Source organism: Aythya marila (assembly GCF_965140915.1).
Source record: "Aythya marila genome assembly, chromosome: 1".
Lineage (NCBI taxonomy): Eukaryota > Metazoa > Chordata > Aves > Anseriformes > Anatidae > Aythya > Aythya marila.
The window spans coordinates 206,071,274-206,089,205 of NC_139042.1; the positions used below are offsets into that span (position 1 = coordinate 206,071,274).

Sequence of the window (17,932 nt, forward strand, 5' to 3'; positions counted from 1 at the left end):
GGACGGCTTCCGTGAGCCCACACATTTGCTTTATTTGGAGGAGTCAACAAAAGAGCAGCCAAGCTGGGGAGGAGCTGATAACATCTTCCTCGGGGCTCAGGTGCTGGCGTCGGTGTCTAGAGAGGACCTGTGCACCCCATTTGGGTGTAAAAAGGGAAGGTGCCAAGCTCAGGGGTCCTTTAGGGTTCCTTAATGCACAACCGTGGGGTTTCTGGCCAGGAAAACCCTACACGCACTGGAGATGGCGTTGGTGAGGAGGTCCCAGCACTGAGGTCTTCATTTAGGCGAGGTGGGACAGGATCTGAGGAGGTCTGAGGTCCATAAGCGACCTCCTGGCCCACGGAAACTCATCTTGGGGTCAGCCCAGCTCCTTCCACGTTGGGTCTTGAAGCCCTCCAAGGGTGGACACCACACAGCCCCTCTGGGCACTGCTGCACTGTCCTGGTGGAAAAGCTTTTTCTCCTGTTGGAGCTGATGCCATTGCCTCACCGCCACGTTGTGGTGGAAATCCCGGTTCCATGTTCCCAATAATCTCCTCACGGGGGGCGGGAGGGTCGCTGTTAGGCCTCCGCCGGCCTTGCTCTGGGTCTTGTTGGTCCCGAGGATCCCCAAACTGGATGCCGCTGCCATCAGGCCACCCGTTTACGAGACGAGGAGCCGGGTGGCCTCGAGACACGGGTGCTGGGATGGGGTTTTGCAACTTTTTGCAGCTCTCCAACCTCCCCCAGCACCCAACGCAGGGGCCCAGCTCCAGCAGCAGCAGCAGATCGGCCAGATCCCGGAGCTTTGTGCCCCGAGTCCTGCCCGCCAGCGGGTTTTACCTTTCTCATCAGCTGCCTTTTGGCAGGGTGAGGTCAGTGGGGAAACCGGGTGCAAGGAGTGCTGGCTGCCCCGTGCCCAGCTTGGCGTTCCCAAAGGGCCACGTCGAACCCGAAGACGGGCCCACGTGGTGCTGCCCGAGGTCTCAGCTGCACCTCCGCCTCCCTCTCCCTGCCAAAAAGGCTGCACGAATGTTTTACCCGTGTGTTTGCTCTCCTGCCACGGCTCCCGGAGCGGTGAGTAACTCGCCAGCTGCTGGGGGATTAGGAGATGTTGAGATAAACCTGTTAGACTCGGTACCTGCTGCACCCCGAGCAGGGATTGCTAATCTCCGGTCCTCTCGTGGCTCCCATGCAGGGTTGTGTGCCCTTAATCCCCACGAAATGAGCAGGCTGAGCAGGGAAACGAGGGAGGCAGGCGCTCAGAGGACAGAGGACTGGCCCTGTAGGTTGAGAGCAGGTGTCCTCCTGCCCTGGTCCTCCCGCTGACCGTGCCCACCGGGGAGGGAGAACGGGGACAGAACAAATTCTGCAGGGTGTAGTTTATCTTTGGCAGCTCTGAAGAGCTCACGCTGCTCTCAAGGGACAGCCACAAGTTTCTGAAACATTTTAGAGCCTGCACCATCACCTTTGGGAGGTGTTTTCGGTGCTGGTGCCAGGGCTGGCTGTGAGAAGGGGGCTACAGCATGGCCGAGGAGGTTTGCCGGGGTACAAAACGCTGCCAAGGGTTGTTGTGGCCTGCTGCAAGCAACATTTTCCATTGACTAAGTGCAGAGGGCACCCAAAGGGGCACGAGGCAGGATAGTTTGCTGCAGTCACTGGCCAGGGGATGGACGTCTCCTTTCCAAGTGCGTTTTTTGACCCAATCCTAAAACCTGTGACACGTTGTAAGGGTCTGCCATGCACAAGACAAACACGAAGCGCCTGGAGGAATGCACACGGGTTTTTATTCAGAGCATTTCTGAGCTTGCTGCTCCAAACAGCCGACTCCCACCCCTGCTTTTAGTGTGCGTTGTCTCGCACGTGCTCGATGATCGTTTTCAGGCCCAGCCACGTCTCCTCCGCCGTGGGGATAATTTGGCTGGCCGGCAGGAGGAAGCCGTAGCGCCCGGTGTCTCGCAGCTCAAAAGCGAAGGAGTATTTAATGCCATAATCGTAGCTCCAGTCTATGCTGCCTCCACTGGCTTGGTCTGAAAAAGAAAAGGAGAAAAGGCACAGAGGGTGAATGGAGGATTGATCTGAGCTCTGCTGCCATCCTTGTTATATTTGTGAGGGCAAGGATTAGGTTGTCCTGCGAACACTCAGCTCCAAAGTCTGATGGGGTCACCCTACAGAAGCATCCCTCCTCCCAAGAGGGAGAGACCTTGAGGGGGATGTCCAGAGGCTGCTGCCCTGGGACAGCCCGGAGAGGCTCAGAACAGCAAAAATACTCACAGATAGTAGTGCAAATGCTCCCCACTGTAAAGGTGGTGCCGTGGAGGGACTGGATGGCATTGGCAGCAGCTTTCCCCAGGGCATCCTGCAGAGGCGAGGAGAAGGGACAAGTCACAAAGCAGCCACACTTGCAGCCAGACTAAATGTTAAGGTTTCACCAACCTGAAGCTTGCTCAGGGAAACCTCCAAACTCTTTTACAGCCTGCTTTCACTCCCCATAAAACCAAGTTATGCCAAATCAATCAATTCCTTAATTACTCACACCAGCGACAGCACTCACAGCTTTCCCAGTATTTTGGGGTGAATTAAATCACAGCAGGTTCCACATCTGATCATCCGGTGTTTCATCTCACCTACTGCCCTTGTCAAGAGAAGGTTCAAAATACACCAGAAAATGCCAAGGCAGTCGGAGACCTTCCAGTGCCAGCTTTGTGCTCACTGCAGGGGTAGTTGTAGAGGAAATAGAGCCAGGCTTTATCTTGGAGGTTTAGAGCAAAAGGACAAGGGGCAACACCAAACTGCCACAAGGGAAATGGCATTTAGGTATTAGGGAAAAAGAAAATCCCCGTGACAATGGGAAAAATTTGGAACAGGCTCCAAGAAGCTGTGGAATCTGTCCTTGCAAGCAGTCAAAGCTCAGCTGGGCGAAGCCCTAGGCAGCCTGATCTGATCTCGAAACTGGTTCTGACACCAAAGCCTGCCTGCTCTGAGCAGAGGGTCAGACCAGAGACCTCCGAGGTCGTAAATTAAATTAAGAGAGTGAAATTGTATTCCCTCAAAGATATTATTAAAGACGTGATGCTGTCGTTAAAGCAGAAAGAAGGATTTCTGCATGATCCAAGAATGCCAAGAACGGGTGGGGATGGCACACGTTTGTGTGCGACCAAGACTTCTCTTTTAAAGGCATTGTACTGCACGAGGTCTTTGCTTGCTCTCATGAGTGGTTACTGTCTTGGATGGCAGAGTTTAACCCCTTGTTTAGTATGGAAAGCCAGCTGGACAGAGCAGAGGAAGCTAAAAACAAGTCATTGTGTCTCACCAGCTCAGCGTAGTCTGCTGGCTGCGTGCATTTATAACCATAGGGGTACATCAGGAGCTGCGAGTAACTGTGCAGGGTGAGGAAGGCCACGACGTTTCCATGGTTCTTAATAAAATCTACAACAGATTTAACTTCCACCTCTGAGTTGGCACTGGGACCACGGTAAGAGTCGGAACAGGGATTGCTGCTGGCTCCAGGACCTGTTGGTACAAAGGGGGAACAAAGACAGATCTGTAAGGAGTGGTGTTCATGGAAGGTCAAAGCAGACCAACACAAAGTGTGATAAATGCTAGAACAGCAACAAGAGAGCATGAATATTCAAGGGACACAAATTCTGGAAGATACAGATTCCTTCATCTTTTGCTCGTTGACAATTAATCAAAAGGTATCTTCACAAAAGACAGCAACCATTCTATTTGACCATTTTCTTTCTGAATCCCTTGTGTTAAGGATATTGCTGGGATCCAGGAGCAGGGAAGGAACTTTCTTCTTCCAGCCAGAATCCAGAAACTTTATTCTTACCTCCAAAACCTGCATCCCAGTTCCTGTTTGGATCAACTCCGATACACAGACTGCCTGCATGCTTGGAGCGGGTCTTCCGCCACATGCGATTCTGAAAAAAAACACACACTATGGAGCAAATCTCGGTCCTTACATTAATGCTGTTACCCAGAAATAATTGCTGTTCAGTGAAAATTGATCCTAGGCACAAGCCTAAGAACATTTCTGATGGGCTGACTGCCAAAATGGGTCAATGGACACAACTGAAGGACTGGAGAAAGATGGGTTAGAAGAGTAATTGGTATCTTTGGCTTCCCAACTCTTTTATAACAGAGTTTTATATATTACAACATCTTTTATATATTACAACATCAGCAAAAGGACTTTCAGAGCCTATTTCTCTCGCAGTCGTTGGCTTGGGAGAGCATGACAGCTTTCTCAACCGGCTTAGAGGCGCAATGTGTTTACTCACTGTGGTGTGAGTGAACTCGTAGCCATCAGGGTTTGTAACTGGCAGCAGGAAAACGTCCATTTTGTCCAGCAGAGAGGTGATGGATGGATCGTTCCCGTAGTCAGAAGCAAGCTATGCAGAGGCAATAAGGCACACCTTGATTATCAGCATATTTCTTTCCCACTCATTTGTGCTCTAAAAACTACGTGCAGAGGCAAAGCTGGCTTTCAGAGCAGGCAAACAAGACACACTAATTATCTACTGGCAATAACTGTTCCTCATTAGACTTGGAGATTGGAAAGAGCAATGAATCTATTTCACTATTTTGTTCCAAAGATAGGAATTTAATGGAAGAGGGCGACAACATTGTCCTCTGCCTGTCTCTGAACACGGGCCAAGGCAACACAAGCACTGGGACTGAGGCAGATTAGCCAGGTTGGGAACGTACAGCTGTGCTGCTCTCCCCTGGTGGCTAGGTCATTTTCAACAGAAATAAATGCTCAGTTAGCAAGAACTGGAATGTTTGGCACCTTTGTGGAAAGCAGCCAACCACACAGTGCTCCTCTGCATGTGCAGACTGAAATAGCACACTGACCTTCTCCAAGTCCTTGGTCATTCCCAGAGCTATCAGCCCTGGAATCCTCAACAGTTTCACCTGGATGTTTTGTCTACCTTTTTTTTTTAATTTCAATTCTTTTCAATTTTTTTTCAATTCTTTGTCTAAATAGTTGCTATACTGCGTCTGGAGTCAACTGTGTTTTAAGAGGGGTGATGGAGAGTTCTCAGAGCAGGCTGAACACGTGCAGGTGCAGTATGTTTTTAACGGGAGGCATTCCCAAGGCAAAAGAAAATCAGGTGCTGCCAAAGTGACCTTTTTAGCAATCCACATCGCGCTCGCTTGGGTAACCCACTCTCGGGAATGGATGCCAGCATCGATCCAGATTGCAGGACGGTTGCTTCCTCCAGTGCTGAACTGAAAAACAAAAGAAAAAGCTCTAAAACCCTCACTGACCCCTCTTAGTCAAAAACATCCCATATAGACAGGGTGTCCTGGTTTCACTTGGGATGGAGTTAATTTTCCTCTAGTAGCTGGTAGGGTGCTGTGCTTTGGATTTAGGATGAGAATAATGCTGATAACACAAAACATCCCATATAGACAGTGAGTTGTGAGCATTGTGCATCACTTGCTTTGTACATTCTATGATTATTATTATCATTATCATTATTATTTTCCTTCCTTTTCTGTCCTATTAAACTGTCTTTATCTCAACCCATGAGCTTTTATTATTTTTTTTTCCTGAATTCTCTCCCCCATCCCACTGGGGGAGGGTAAGCGAATGGCTGCGTGGTGCTGAGCTGCCTGCCAGCTTAAAGCAAGGATGCTTTGGACTGAGTCGTGCTGTATCTATGATGCATGTGCAGTATATCCATACACATGTGTACACTCAGAGTCCAAGATCTGCTGTGTGACCATACCTTGAGCACATACAAAGGCCGCTTTTCATAGGATTGCCCAATCTGGAGCTTACTGACGACGTTGCTGTACTCAGATGCGAGATTATCCAGTTCCTCATAAATCTGGAATGAAAAGCCACGATAATATTTACGTTCCATTTGTATACAGTGCTGCCCAGACCAACCATAGGATCTGTTGAAATCCATTTTTATCTCCCTTTGTCTTCATTACCGTGGCCTCACCAAAGCCCCACCTCACCTTACGTCAGTGCAGTTGGTGCTGTTCCTAATGTCACAGATGCAGAGGAAAACACTGCCATATCAAGATTCATTTATCTCAGGAATAAGTTCGAAACCCTCTCTAAGAACTTCTGGTAAAACAAATACTTTTTCCTCCACTTTGCTTGATGGCTATTGGCTTCCTGTATTTTCCTAAATTCGTTTATTTCCCAATTTCTTTTGAGGGCCAGAACTGAAGGGTTTTGAGAGAACTTTGTGGGAGTTCATCAAAAAGTATGATCAGCACTTGCCTGTTCCAACACTCTGACCATGAAATTAATATATTTAAAAACAAAACTTTTACCAGAAGAAGTGTTTAAGGCCAGGTTGGAGCGGGGTTTTAGCAACCTGGTCTAATGAGAGGAGTCCCTGCCCATGGCAGGGAGGTTGGAACTAGATGATCTTTAAGATCCCTTCCAACCCAAGCCATCCTATGACTCTATGATTGAAGATGACATGAAAAAAAGCCAGAAAAAAAGAATCCTTTTCCCCAAAAGCTAATTCTAAGGAACTCACAGAGCTTAAAGAATGGTAAATTCCATAGTTGAAAGTGTTGCTGCTGCGCTCCATCTGTTGACTGGCGACCATTTCTTGCTTTTCTCTGTCGAGAACGGCCTGAAAGAAATAATTCAAATTTTGAGGAAAGCGTGCTTCACTTATAAGCTCCTGACCAATTGTTTATAAGATAATGAAACGGTGGCTCTGCATACTGGCTCCAGCCACGGTCCCAAACTTCGCACAGCTGTGGAGCAAACATGCTTCTGGAGAATTTATCTGGAGTGAAGTGGCAAGAATACTGCTGTTTAAATGGTCAGCATGAAGTTTTTTACACATTATGGTGGACAAGAATAGCACTGGAAAGCTGGAAAAAGGGGCAGTGTTTCTGCTATTTTAGATGCTCTCGTGGGATTACGGCTTAAGAAGAAATGTTGGATGAGGGCCCACAGGGGCAATTTTTCTCTCATATGGTGGTGTACAGTTCTCATGACTTATGATGCAGAGCCACTCGTAACAGTTTACTGAGTTACAAGTATCTTAGAGTAGGGATTCCCAAACTTTTGGGGCCAAAAGACCGCATGGAATTGTGGTTTCAGGTCCGAACATGGGTTCAGATAGCATCTGCAAAGTGATCTCCACAGTTTCTCAGTGCAGCAATGAGCTTGCCTTTGGAAAATTAGTGACAATCTATAAAAAACATAGAAAATATAGTCTATAAAAATACGAGGAGGACTATAAAGTCTATAAAAATAAGGGGAGGACCTCACAGAAGGCAGACTATAGAAGAATACTTGAATTAATGAAGGAGGCTGGACTGTGAACCATTATTTCTTTCCACAGTATTTAAAAGTTAATCATGGGCCAGTGGCATCACCTACCTGCAGGTCTTTGATCAGGATTGAGTACTCAATCCTGTGGGACTCCAGGAAGACTTTGACTGCTTGGAGGCTGTTAGCAGGGACTCGCACATCCACAGGGCGGGAGAAGGTGGAGGGATTTATCCAGAAATCAAGCTGAAAAGAAAAAGGAAAATGGATTTGGTTTGGGGGAAAGCGTGCTTTGCAAACAAGCTTTCCTAAAGCTATAGAAACATCAATTTCTTCCAAATTGAACAAATTCTGCAGTGTTGTTCCCCATCAATCATACAGCACATTCCATCCTGTAGCTCCCTCACCTCAACCCTGTATCAGGTAACATGACAAATTCTCACACACAAAAAAAATAAGGATCCAGCAGGAGGTTAAATTCAGCACTTTCACTGACTTCAGAGCTCCGGTAATGTATACAAGAGAAAATTTCAGTCTTCTATAGTGGTTATTTTACTATTCTTCTTTCAACATGTAGTAGTTTCAAGAAAAGCTCCATATTACATTATATGATAATATAAACCCCATTGCTTTTACTTCTCCTTTGGTAGAGCTTTTCTAAATTTTAGTTTCTATACCATTCAAAACAGTATTTTTAAAAATGATAATAAAAAATTTAACATTATTTTAACAGTATTTTTTAAAATGATAATAAAAAATGATAATAAAAATTGTCACCAATGACAATAACAACAGTAATAACATAGAACTTTCTAGCATGTTTTCCTCTTTCAATAGAGGTGAGACTAATTTATTAAAATTCTTCCCATTGTTCTGGGAGACAGGTACAAAAGTATTAGCATTCCCATTTTAACAACAACGTTTTTGATCCTAAGATTAAGAGCAGAGCAACTCAAATACGACTGTCAACCCAGTGGGAAGAAAATTAACTTGTAGATCAAAAACCAAATATTGAGCATGTCTATCCACGGCAGCTGCTATATTACGGTATGATCCTTCCAAATTCAAAGTCCTACCAGGATAAGTCCTACCCTAGTCTGAAATGTTAATGCCACTGTGATAATAACGTACCTTCAGGTGTTCCAGCGTTTCCAAAAACTGTAACGTCCTGACTTGTTCCTCATTTTTGATCTTGATTCGGAGCACCTGGTGCCTGCAATAAAAGAGCTAGCTGGCTATTGAGATTATGAATTTGGTGAGTAGTTACTTGCATGATATCAGCTGATATGGACTCCTTTAATGCAGTTGACTTTGTGCTACCCAAGAATTTAATCAACAACCTGCAGAGCCAGCCTGGTATTCGTGCACTAGATTAGTAACTAGTTAAATGGCAATCTTTAAGATTTCATCATAAACAAGACATCAAGTGAATGAGTTTTTAATTGGTTACAAGGATTAACACTGCATCTATTGTTCTTAGTCAAGGAGTTTGTGAACAATGAAATGATGGTATCAAGGGGCAACATCTTCACACCCTGCTCTGAGCAGAAAAGGGGACTTAAGACCTCTGGAGGTCCCTTCCAACCAATGCTTTCATGAAATAGCAAAAGGATCTACAAACAACACGAGCAGTGTAAATGCTGGATTTGCAAGTGGCATATGGGGATGTGATTGCTTGCACTCTCTTCTTCCCCAGGCATCTGCCTTTGGCCACTGAGGGAGGCAGACCGACATCCACAGAGTCCCATCTCCCAACCTGGCTCAGCTGCTCTGTTGGCATCCAGTGCAAGCAGTACTGAAAAATGGAGCAAATCAACAAAATAATTGCAGAACTGGAAATTACATCTACAGGCACGGTAAACAAGGGACTTAACATCAGAGCTCAGTTATTTACTAGTGTGGCCTCAGCTGCTGAGAAATGTTCTTTGATACCAGGTTCCTTGGTCTGGCCAGCCGAGGTGTAAAATTATTTTGTTGGCCCAACTTAAACCAACATTGAAGGTACTTTACCACGTTAACTTATTATTGGATTTTCCACAATCGTAAGCTTTATTTTGGATTGGATTCTTCTCTGAAGAGGAGATGAGATTCATTAACCACAGCTACTGAAGGTGATTGAGGAATTAATCCATGAGAACCCAGTCTACAATATGCCAGAGACCAGATTAAAAGACTAAAAATAGTTTATTCTGGTCTTATCAAATGCCAGAATTTTAGTAAATTAAGTACACTGTTTTACTTATTCTTAATCCTTACATTTTAATATACTGTTTGCTCACTGGAATCTAGTGTTCGTTAGGGTTTTTTATTATTTTCTATTAAGGTTCTTCCATGGTCAGTAAGGCTGTGAGGAAATACCCCAGAAGGAGATTGTTTTGCTATGAAACATACACGTAAACCTTTAGGATGTAATGGCTGGAAATACAGAGCCAGGTCAATTAGAAAGGCTCTGAAGAGGATTAAACATTTAAAGAGAAATACGAATCTTCGAAAACACAATGGGAAGCCATTGACCTGTCAGATCTGAAGGCAGGTTCTGATTTTCTGGCTGTGGTCTGTGCTGGACCAGATCTGTCAAGCTCTCAAGCTTCGCAGTGTGTTAAGCTCCTGATCGAGGCTTGAGACCACTCCCTACCTAGCACCTAAGCTGAAACAAAGCCTTGGGTGAATACAGGAGCTCAAGTCTGCAGCTACACCCTTCTCTTTGGACATCCCAGATGAAACTAAAGATTCCTTCAAGCACTGGAGAACCAAAGCCATGAGAGAAGGCAGTCACAAAAAGCAAAGAATGTGCCCCAAGCAGATTTTTTAAAGTTAAGGTAATGGAAAAGAACTACTGGAAAATGCAGTCTTGAAGGTCTCGAAGTGAAAGGTCGTACACAAAAGCATGACTCACCCAACAAAAGTTTCCAGGCATAAGGCAGCCCCAAAGAGGGCACTGAAGATCAAAATCAGCTTCATGTTTGATATGAAGAGCGACTCAATCTGGCAAAGGTGAATTTATAGAGGACTTGTTAAGAATCCCTTCTTCAGACAAAACACATCTGAATTCCATGTGACTACATTCTCACATGTATCAGCATTTCAAGGTAACCAGCAGCTTGGAGGCCGATTTCACCTCCAAAAATATTTTCCACTTACCTGGAAATTCCTGAATTTCCATTAAAACCTGTAACAAGAATTGTTTTCAAAGCTTTGCCCACAAAACATTTCAGTGACCTGGTAAACATTTTTCTGCTAGGTAGAGGGCAATGGAGTCAAACTGAATGTTACCCCAGCTCTCACTGGGATGGAGCTCTACCATTAGATTCTTGCTCGTGTTTTTTTCCTCCTGTAATAGGTTTCTAGTAGCCTACTCCTTGATCCAAAAAGTCAGCTAGCAGAAAGCTCTCACTCAAGCAAAAATACACAAATTGAGCAATTATTTTGAAGGATGAGCTCCAGATTCTGCTTGCTATACAACAAGTTGTCTCTGATAGACTGGGCCCAGACAATGCTATAAATTTTCTCTTATGTATAAGTTACACATTTCTAGGTGTACTCCAGGTGGTTTAAATATATCTTTATTGAAATTATTAGTATCCCCCAGTCCTCAGCTTGGGTGGTTTCATTCAGATCCAGCCAGCCTTGCCAGTGCTTCAAGCAAATTAAAGATGCAGCAAGCTTCACGTGAAGACAATTAATTGTACAACAGGAGCAGAAGCAAAGCCACGGGTGAACAGGAACACAGCAGCTCAACCTTGGACAACCTTGCTAGACACTTCTTCCAAGGAAGAATTCTTCTCAGAAGAAGGTGACATGGGTTTAAAGAAGTCCTGGAATAGCCACTGCTGGGTCCACACAGCTCTGCAACACCTGCAGTGCTGTTTCCTGATCCGATAGCTCTGCGTGTCCCTTTGCTCTCGTGTTGGATGCTGCCTATGCCTCACGTTATGGGGGAAGGCCTTCATCTCATTTCCCTTCCACACAGGTGCCCAGGTATCTGAGTTGTCGCTTTCCACACTAAAGGAGTAACGGTGAGCTTCGAGAGCTTCTTCTCTTGCCTTTGGTCACAGGAACACCCAGCTGCGGTCGTCCCAGAATGACAGGTCGAGCCGTAGGGCTGTTGGATGCACTTTTCCTTTGTCCCATTACAAATGTGACTGAGGAAGAGCCAGGCATTGAGCCTGCTGCAATATGGATAGAGATCCCGGGAGCTAATATGGGAGAGAACGGAGACAGTTCAGCTCCTCCGTAATCAGCCTCGGGCCTCCCCTCCCAGGAGCCACACCTTCCACTCCGAAAATCTAGGTGAAGGGCTGAGGGAAGGAAACGTCTGGCAATCCTCAGCGGGAGGTGTTGCTGCAGACCTCACCCACATAATATTCTCCTTAAATTATTTATCAACACCTCCCTGAGGGAGCTTCCCCCGGCTTCCACTCCCACCCTGCCCCTCTGGAGCTGGGGCAGGGGCTCCTCGGCAGCCGATTCCAGGTTAAGTCTCTGCTAAGGGCAGGCCCCGTGTTTTTGGGAAGAAATTGAGCTTCTGGCAGGGATTCTGCCTGTTTTGACAGATGGGAATTACTCATCCCACAGTGGCCATATCTTGGGGGCACACTGTGGAGGAGAGGTGTGTTCCTGCGAGTCCTCAGGTCCTTGAGGTTTAACCTAACCCCGTCCTTGGGAAATAAGCAGGTATCTCTGCTCCCCTCAAAGTAAATCAGGTAATGCGAGCTTCTCCTAAAAGTCACGTTAGGATCCTAAGGGTCCACCATGAGAATTTCCTGCTTCTAGCGCTGCGATAATTCTGGTGAGAGACAAATTCAAACTGTAGCTGATGGCCGTCAAAATGTCTTAAAGAACTGATAGACGGTCCACACCATCTCCTGCAGATTCGCTCGTTGAAAACAGGAAGGAGGGACTTAATTTAGGGCAAAATTACAGCTTGCTTCATTATTCATGCTATATCCTGCATGGAGCTACACGCTGCCAAGAGATCCCGCCAAACATTATGTCAGGGCCCAGTGTACACCAACAAGCTCCAAGCGCCATCACCAGCCTCATCTAAGGCCTCCACCCACTGCATTTAAAGAGCTGTTTTTAAGCCCAAATCTTTGCACCCTTTCCTAACTCCTACTGAAGGAGTCAAGGGATATGGTGCTGTGAAAGCCTGCGGCGCTGTGTCCTCCCACTGCAGCCATGCGGTCCTGCAGGGTTTGGAGATAAGCCTTGAACCACACGAGAAGTCCTGTGGGCAAAATCCTGCGCAGGCTGAAAGGCAGCCTCGCAGTGCTCCGCTCAGGTTTCAAAACACCTGAGGAAATTAGGGAGCAGCAGGAGCAGGGGTGTACCACAAGAGTGAGCCAGAAGCCTGAGATGACAGCAAGGCAGGCAAGGGTAGAGAGCTCACCGCAAGCTGCGTGGCCCCACAGGACCCAAATATGAGGAGCAAAACAGGTCTGGAGACACTGACCGGGGACAGCCACGCTCCAGATCCCAGATAAATCCGCAGCTGCAAGGCAGGTCCAAAGCTGGGCCGGGATGTCACGAAGCACAAACCCAAGGACACCGTGCACCACCAGCAGAGCTGAAACAGGGCCCAAATTGAATGGCCTCAGCTTAAATGCAGCTCCCGGGTCAATGGGCGGAGGGTGCGTGGGTGGGGGCCCCACACGAGGCCGGTCTGGGCCCTGGCGCATTCACCCGGCAGGGTGGGACGTCTGAGCGCAGGCCCCAAGAGGATGCGGTCTCAGGCGGTGAATCACAAACACCACGGTAACACGTTAATAACCGAAAGGTTGAACGTATCTCATCCAACCAAGGTTTGCTTCCTTCCAGTTGCCTTACAAAGTTTGTCTGTGCTGTCTTTGATGCAGGACCGGAATGGGCATAACCCCTCCTGCCAAGCAGAAGGGCCTCCAAAGACATCACGCTTAGGTGGAGCCGCTCCTTTTTGTAAAGATTGGGCTCTCTTCCCTGTCTGGAAAAGGTTTTTGCAACCAAGATGCCAGCATAGTGGTCCAAGATGCCAGCACTGTGGGAAGGAAGAGGCAGCTTCTGTCCTCGCTGTGCTCTCAGGGTATGTCTGAGCCTGAGTCCATGCCTTGTGACGCTGTCCATGCCTGTCACCCGTCCTCTTCTGTGCCTCAAAACAAGAGTTTGGCAATTCAGCGAGGAGGGGGACTGGGAAGGGGAGATGACCAGCACTGGAGTGAGCTCTCCTTGTGCTCCTAGTTCCCAACATGTCCCCTCTGCCTTCTCCACATACCTCCTGCATCACCTCCTGCCCTCTCACAGGGTCCCGGGGCATTTTCTATAAATTTTTTTGAACTCTAGACACAAATTTACAAAACTTATCTTTACCTTTAGAATTAGTCTGCCTTTTGTCAGAACATAACCATTTATCTTGAGCTTTCTGGAGGATCTGCTGTAGGAAAATAGCATGCAGTACAGATTTTGTTACTCACAACAAAGTCTAAACATCGCTTCCTTAATATCTAAGGGGAAAATACATAATGCTAATTCTCACGGGGTGTGCAAGCTTGTGAGAATGGCAGTTGCCACGGCCCTGGGACATGAGACCGAGTGGTGTTTGCACAGCTACAGCACAGGGAGCGGTGCCAGATCCTGCCCTGCTGCCCTGCTGTTGTGCCACAGCATGGGCCAGAGGAAAATGCTGCCAGGAGGGGAGCCCTCATGTCCTTGGCCTTTCTGCTGAGTCTCCCAACAAGGCCGCAGTCCTTGGAAATCCAGCACACATTACATATAAACATCTTTATTTTTTTCACCACCTCGAGTTTGACCTGCAACACCAGCGCGGCAGAGGGCTCCATCTGCAACGCAGCTCCTGGATGGTCAAAGTTAATCCCATGCAATTGGTTATAATGCAATTCACTTGGGATTACTGCTAGGAGAACTATTATTTCTGTTAAGTAGATTATTTAGGCATTCCTAATCCACAAGGCACCTTAGCAATGCCCTGGATAAGGAATGAGTCGGGATTTAAGTATGTGGCTCACCATTTGTAGACATCACTGGCATCATTTTAGGACCAGAACATTCATTTTGATCTCTCTGGAAAATTTGCAGCTATACGCCAATGTAGTAACACTGATTGCAGTGAAGCTACTTATTTCCAACTTAAATTTCTTCAAATCAGGAAATCAAGGCCTTCAGCTTTGCAGGGTTCCCCAGATTTCGTGTGTCTGAGTCAGACAGCACCACATACTGCATCGGATCCTGTTGTGGCTTTGCATTTTAGGACACCAAGCACACGCATGAATTGTAACTAGCAATAACAAGAGGATGGGAAGGGTACTGGGAGAGATACAATCAGCTACCTGTACCTGCAGATTAAAGACCAGTTTTAACCGTGACATCATCCCCTGAGTGAGATAGTTATAAATAATAACAACTTCCAAGGCTGTGAAAGCCTTTTAAGCAGGGAAGTGTTGTACTAGACCCACAATAACCTTCTGCTAAGAACCAGCAGATGTCAGCACAAAACGCAAAACTAAATATCTTACTCCAGCATAAGCAGAGCAGACAAGACAGGTAATCAAAATGCCAGTGCAGCACCAAGGCAGTATGTTCCCTAAAATCCCCCCAAAGCCTTCTTCATCTTCATCAGATTCCCTCTCATCTGGTTTCTGACTGGTACCAAACAGCAAGAAGTCATTTTGCCAATACCACAAAAGACAGGGAAAAGGGTTTGCCATGGAGCCTCGTTGCTGGATGTGGGACCCAGCGTTGCCCCTTCTCCGAGGGAACAGAGCAAGGGAATATCAAGCATCTGTTTGATATTAGAAGGCTAAATTTGACTTTTAACAGCCCCTCAATATTATCTCCACTTTATGCCTTTCAGGCTTTTCATCTTCTTGCCTAGGAAATGAGTCAAAGAGCAAGAGAGCTTTCAGACCTGCTGAGCTTGTCTCTTGGCATAGCTCTACAAAACCAACTCCCAGCCTCTTTGGGCACAACACCTCCCACCAGCCCAGGCTGCCCCCAGCCCCATCCAGCCTGGCCTTGGGCACTGCCAGGGATGGGGCAGCCACAATTTCCCTGGGCAACCTTTTCCAGTGCCTCACTACCCTTGGAGTAAATAATTTCTTCTTTATATCTAATCCAAATCTCCCCTTTTTAAGTTTAAAGCCATTACTCCTTGTCCTATCCCTACACCCCCTGATAAGGAGTCTCTCCCTAGCGTTTCTACAGCCCCCTTTAGGTACAGGAAAACTGTTGTAAGGTCTCCCTGGAGCCTTCTCAACACCATGACGATGCTGTGTGATTTTCCATCCAGTCCTATGAGTCGAGCATGCCACCCAAAGCCATCCTGCTAAACAGGGATACCTTTACCTCAGGTAATACCGTCTGGATGCATCAATTCACCACAAAATTCACCCAGCCCTCTTCATTTACAGCACTTCAGGTCAGAAATATGAAGTTATGCCTGCACGGTGCACAAATAGCCAGTCTCTTTAATTTTTTATTGCAGCGTGCAGCGTGCGGTCAGATATACATCAGTGTGTCACCGACTGGTCGGGCTGTACAAATCTCACAGCGATGTGTGACTCTACACTACTGGAGCAGCACAGGGAGGCAGCGAATTCACACACATCCACACACCCCAAGGCATTTTCTCTCACACGTACACCCAATTTTCACACCTCGCACACTCACCCAGCCACCCACCCATTTTCACACCTCGCCCACGCACTCGCCCACACCCACAGACATTTTCACACCTCCTGCGTGCGTGCACACACACACACAGAAACACAAAAAGTGATGTAACTTCCCAAGACTCATTTTGGAGAAATAGTAAGCAGATATTCTTTATTAACAGCTCTGGGTACGTGGGGGATAATTCCACTGGAGATGTACACCTAAGTAAGACAATGAGTACTTATTTATGGTACAGTGATACATGTAATGTATCATTAGTTAATTATTATTATTATTATTATTATTATTATTAAATTAATTCATGTAATTTCCAATAAAGGGCAGGATTTATGTTAATTATTTCTTAGAATTAATTATAATATTGTCCTGCCTACTTTCGCATGCACAGTACCCTCTGGTGGTCACCCTTTGGTGGCTTTCTGATGCAGATTTGTTATCTTTTTCACCTTGTACTTTCTCATTTCCTTTTTTTGTGCATGTTATGTCATTCTTTACCACTTCAGCAGTTTTGCTTTTTTACAAATTCTGCTCATTTAACCCTTCAAGTTCTACTTTGGGCACCGGGTTCCTTCTTCAGCCTCGATTTCGTGGCTAGGGCTGAATCTTATTGCGTGATACCATTACAATTTAACAATCCCAGCTTTCCACGTTACACATTTCGTGTTTTACACTCTATTTTTCACCCTTTTCACGCCTCGCACCTCAGCGGCGCCAACATGGCCGCCCGCCTCACGCGCCCCCCTCCCGCCCGCGTAACGACGCGGCGGGGCCGTCGCCATGGCAACGCGCCGCTGACGTCATCGCTGCGCGCGCGGCGCCGTAGCGCAGGCGCAGAGGAGGCGGTTGTGGCGGTGCGGGCTGGGAGCGGGGCTGGGGGGGGGGCACTGCTTTTTGGGGGGATTTCCGCTTTTTTGAGGATTTCTGCTCTTTGGGGATTTCTGCTTTTAGGAGAGGTCTGGTTTTTTTAGAGGGGTCTGGGTTTCTTTTGGGGGTGGTGGTGTCTGTTTTTTTGGGAGGGGGTGTCTGCTTTTTGGGGGGATTTCTGCATTTTTTGGAGAATTTTTGCTTTTTAGGGGGAATTTCTGCTTTTTGGGGGGATTTCTGCTTTTTTGAGGGTTCTTCTCTTTTGGGTGAGGTCTCCTTTTTGGGGTTTCTGCTCTTTTTTGGGGGGGTTGCTTTTTTTGGGTCGGTCTACTTTTTTATGGGCTTTGCATTTTTTGGGGGGGATTTCTCCTTTTTGAGGGAGATTTCTTCTTTTTTAGTAGATTTCTGCTTCTTGAGGGGGATCTCTCTTTTTGGGGGGGGATCTCTCTTTTTGGGGGGGGATCTCTCTTTTTGGGGGGGGATCTCTCTTTTTGGGGGGGGGGATTTCTCCTTTTTGGGGGGGGATTTCTGCTTTTTGGGGGGTTCTGCTATTTTTTTAGGGCTTTTATTTGGGGGGAGGCCTGTTTTTTGAGCTGGGGGGGGGTCTGCTTTTTGGGGTGTTCTGCTTTTTGGGGGGGATTTTCAGCTTTTTGGGGGAGGCCTGCTATTTTTGAACAGGGTTCTGCCCTTTTAGGGGGCTCCTACTTTTTTGGGGGGGATTCTGCTAATTTGGGGGGGCTCCTTTTTTAGAAATCTGCTTTATTTGAGGGGTCTGCTTTTGGGGGGGGCTTCTTTTTTGTGGGGCTTCTGATTTATGAGAGGGTTTTGGCTTTGGGGGGGGTCTTCTTTTGGGGGAGGGTCTTTTTGGGGGGGATTCTGCTTTTTTGGGGGTGTCTCCTTTTTGGGGGAGCTGGGGGAGGGTGTAGGTCAGGGGGAGATGCTGTGAAGTGAAACGGAAAATAACTTTATAAAAAAAGGTTTATAGAAAGGTTTAGGGCTGCTGCTGTTTTCAGGGCAGGGAGAGAAGCCTCAGGGCTCAAACCAAAAAAAAAAACTTCCCCAAACTATCCCAGGCAACTTGTATAATTACATTATATTTATATAGATTATATTTTTTATTATCTATTTATTATATATTCCGTGTTTTTGTATAATTCTTCCA

General features: G+C 46.7%; 1 protein-coding gene across 1 annotated transcript; it reads right to left on the bottom strand.

Annotated features, from left to right (window-relative positions):
- Positions 1-1,743: 1,743 nt before the first annotated feature.
- Positions 1,744-10,227, bottom strand: LOC309891146 (carboxypeptidase A2-like). The gene is made up of 11 exons (XM_082784503.1): positions 10,139-10,227; positions 8,374-8,455; positions 7,354-7,488; positions 6,494-6,592; positions 5,720-5,821; positions 5,115-5,216; positions 4,265-4,375; positions 3,814-3,904; positions 3,292-3,491; positions 2,253-2,337; positions 1,744-2,008 (listed from the first exon to the last, which is right to left on the bottom strand). The coding sequence occupies exons 1-11, from the start codon at positions 10,201-10,203 to the stop codon at positions 1,821-1,823; spliced, it is 1,260 nt and encodes a 419-aa protein (XP_082640629.1). The 5' UTR covers positions 10,204-10,227; the 3' UTR covers positions 1,744-1,820.
- Between the last annotated feature and the right edge of the window lie 7,705 nt (positions 10,228-17,932).

Excerpts from the sequence above, each read along its gene's own strand:
- LOC309891146 (XM_082784503.1), bottom strand. The coding sequence starts at position 10,203 with ATGAAGCTGATTTTGATCTTCAGTGCCCTCTTTGGGGCTGCCTTATGC. Across the intron at positions 5,822-6,493 it reads TTTACCATTCTTTAAGCTCT|ATTTATGAGGAACTGGATAA; the intron begins GTGAGTTCCTTA and ends TTTTCATTCCAG. Across the intron at positions 3,492-3,813 it reads CTGGGATGCAGGTTTTGGAG|GTCCTGGAGCCAGCAGCAAT; the intron begins GTAAGAATAAAG and ends TTGTACCAACAG.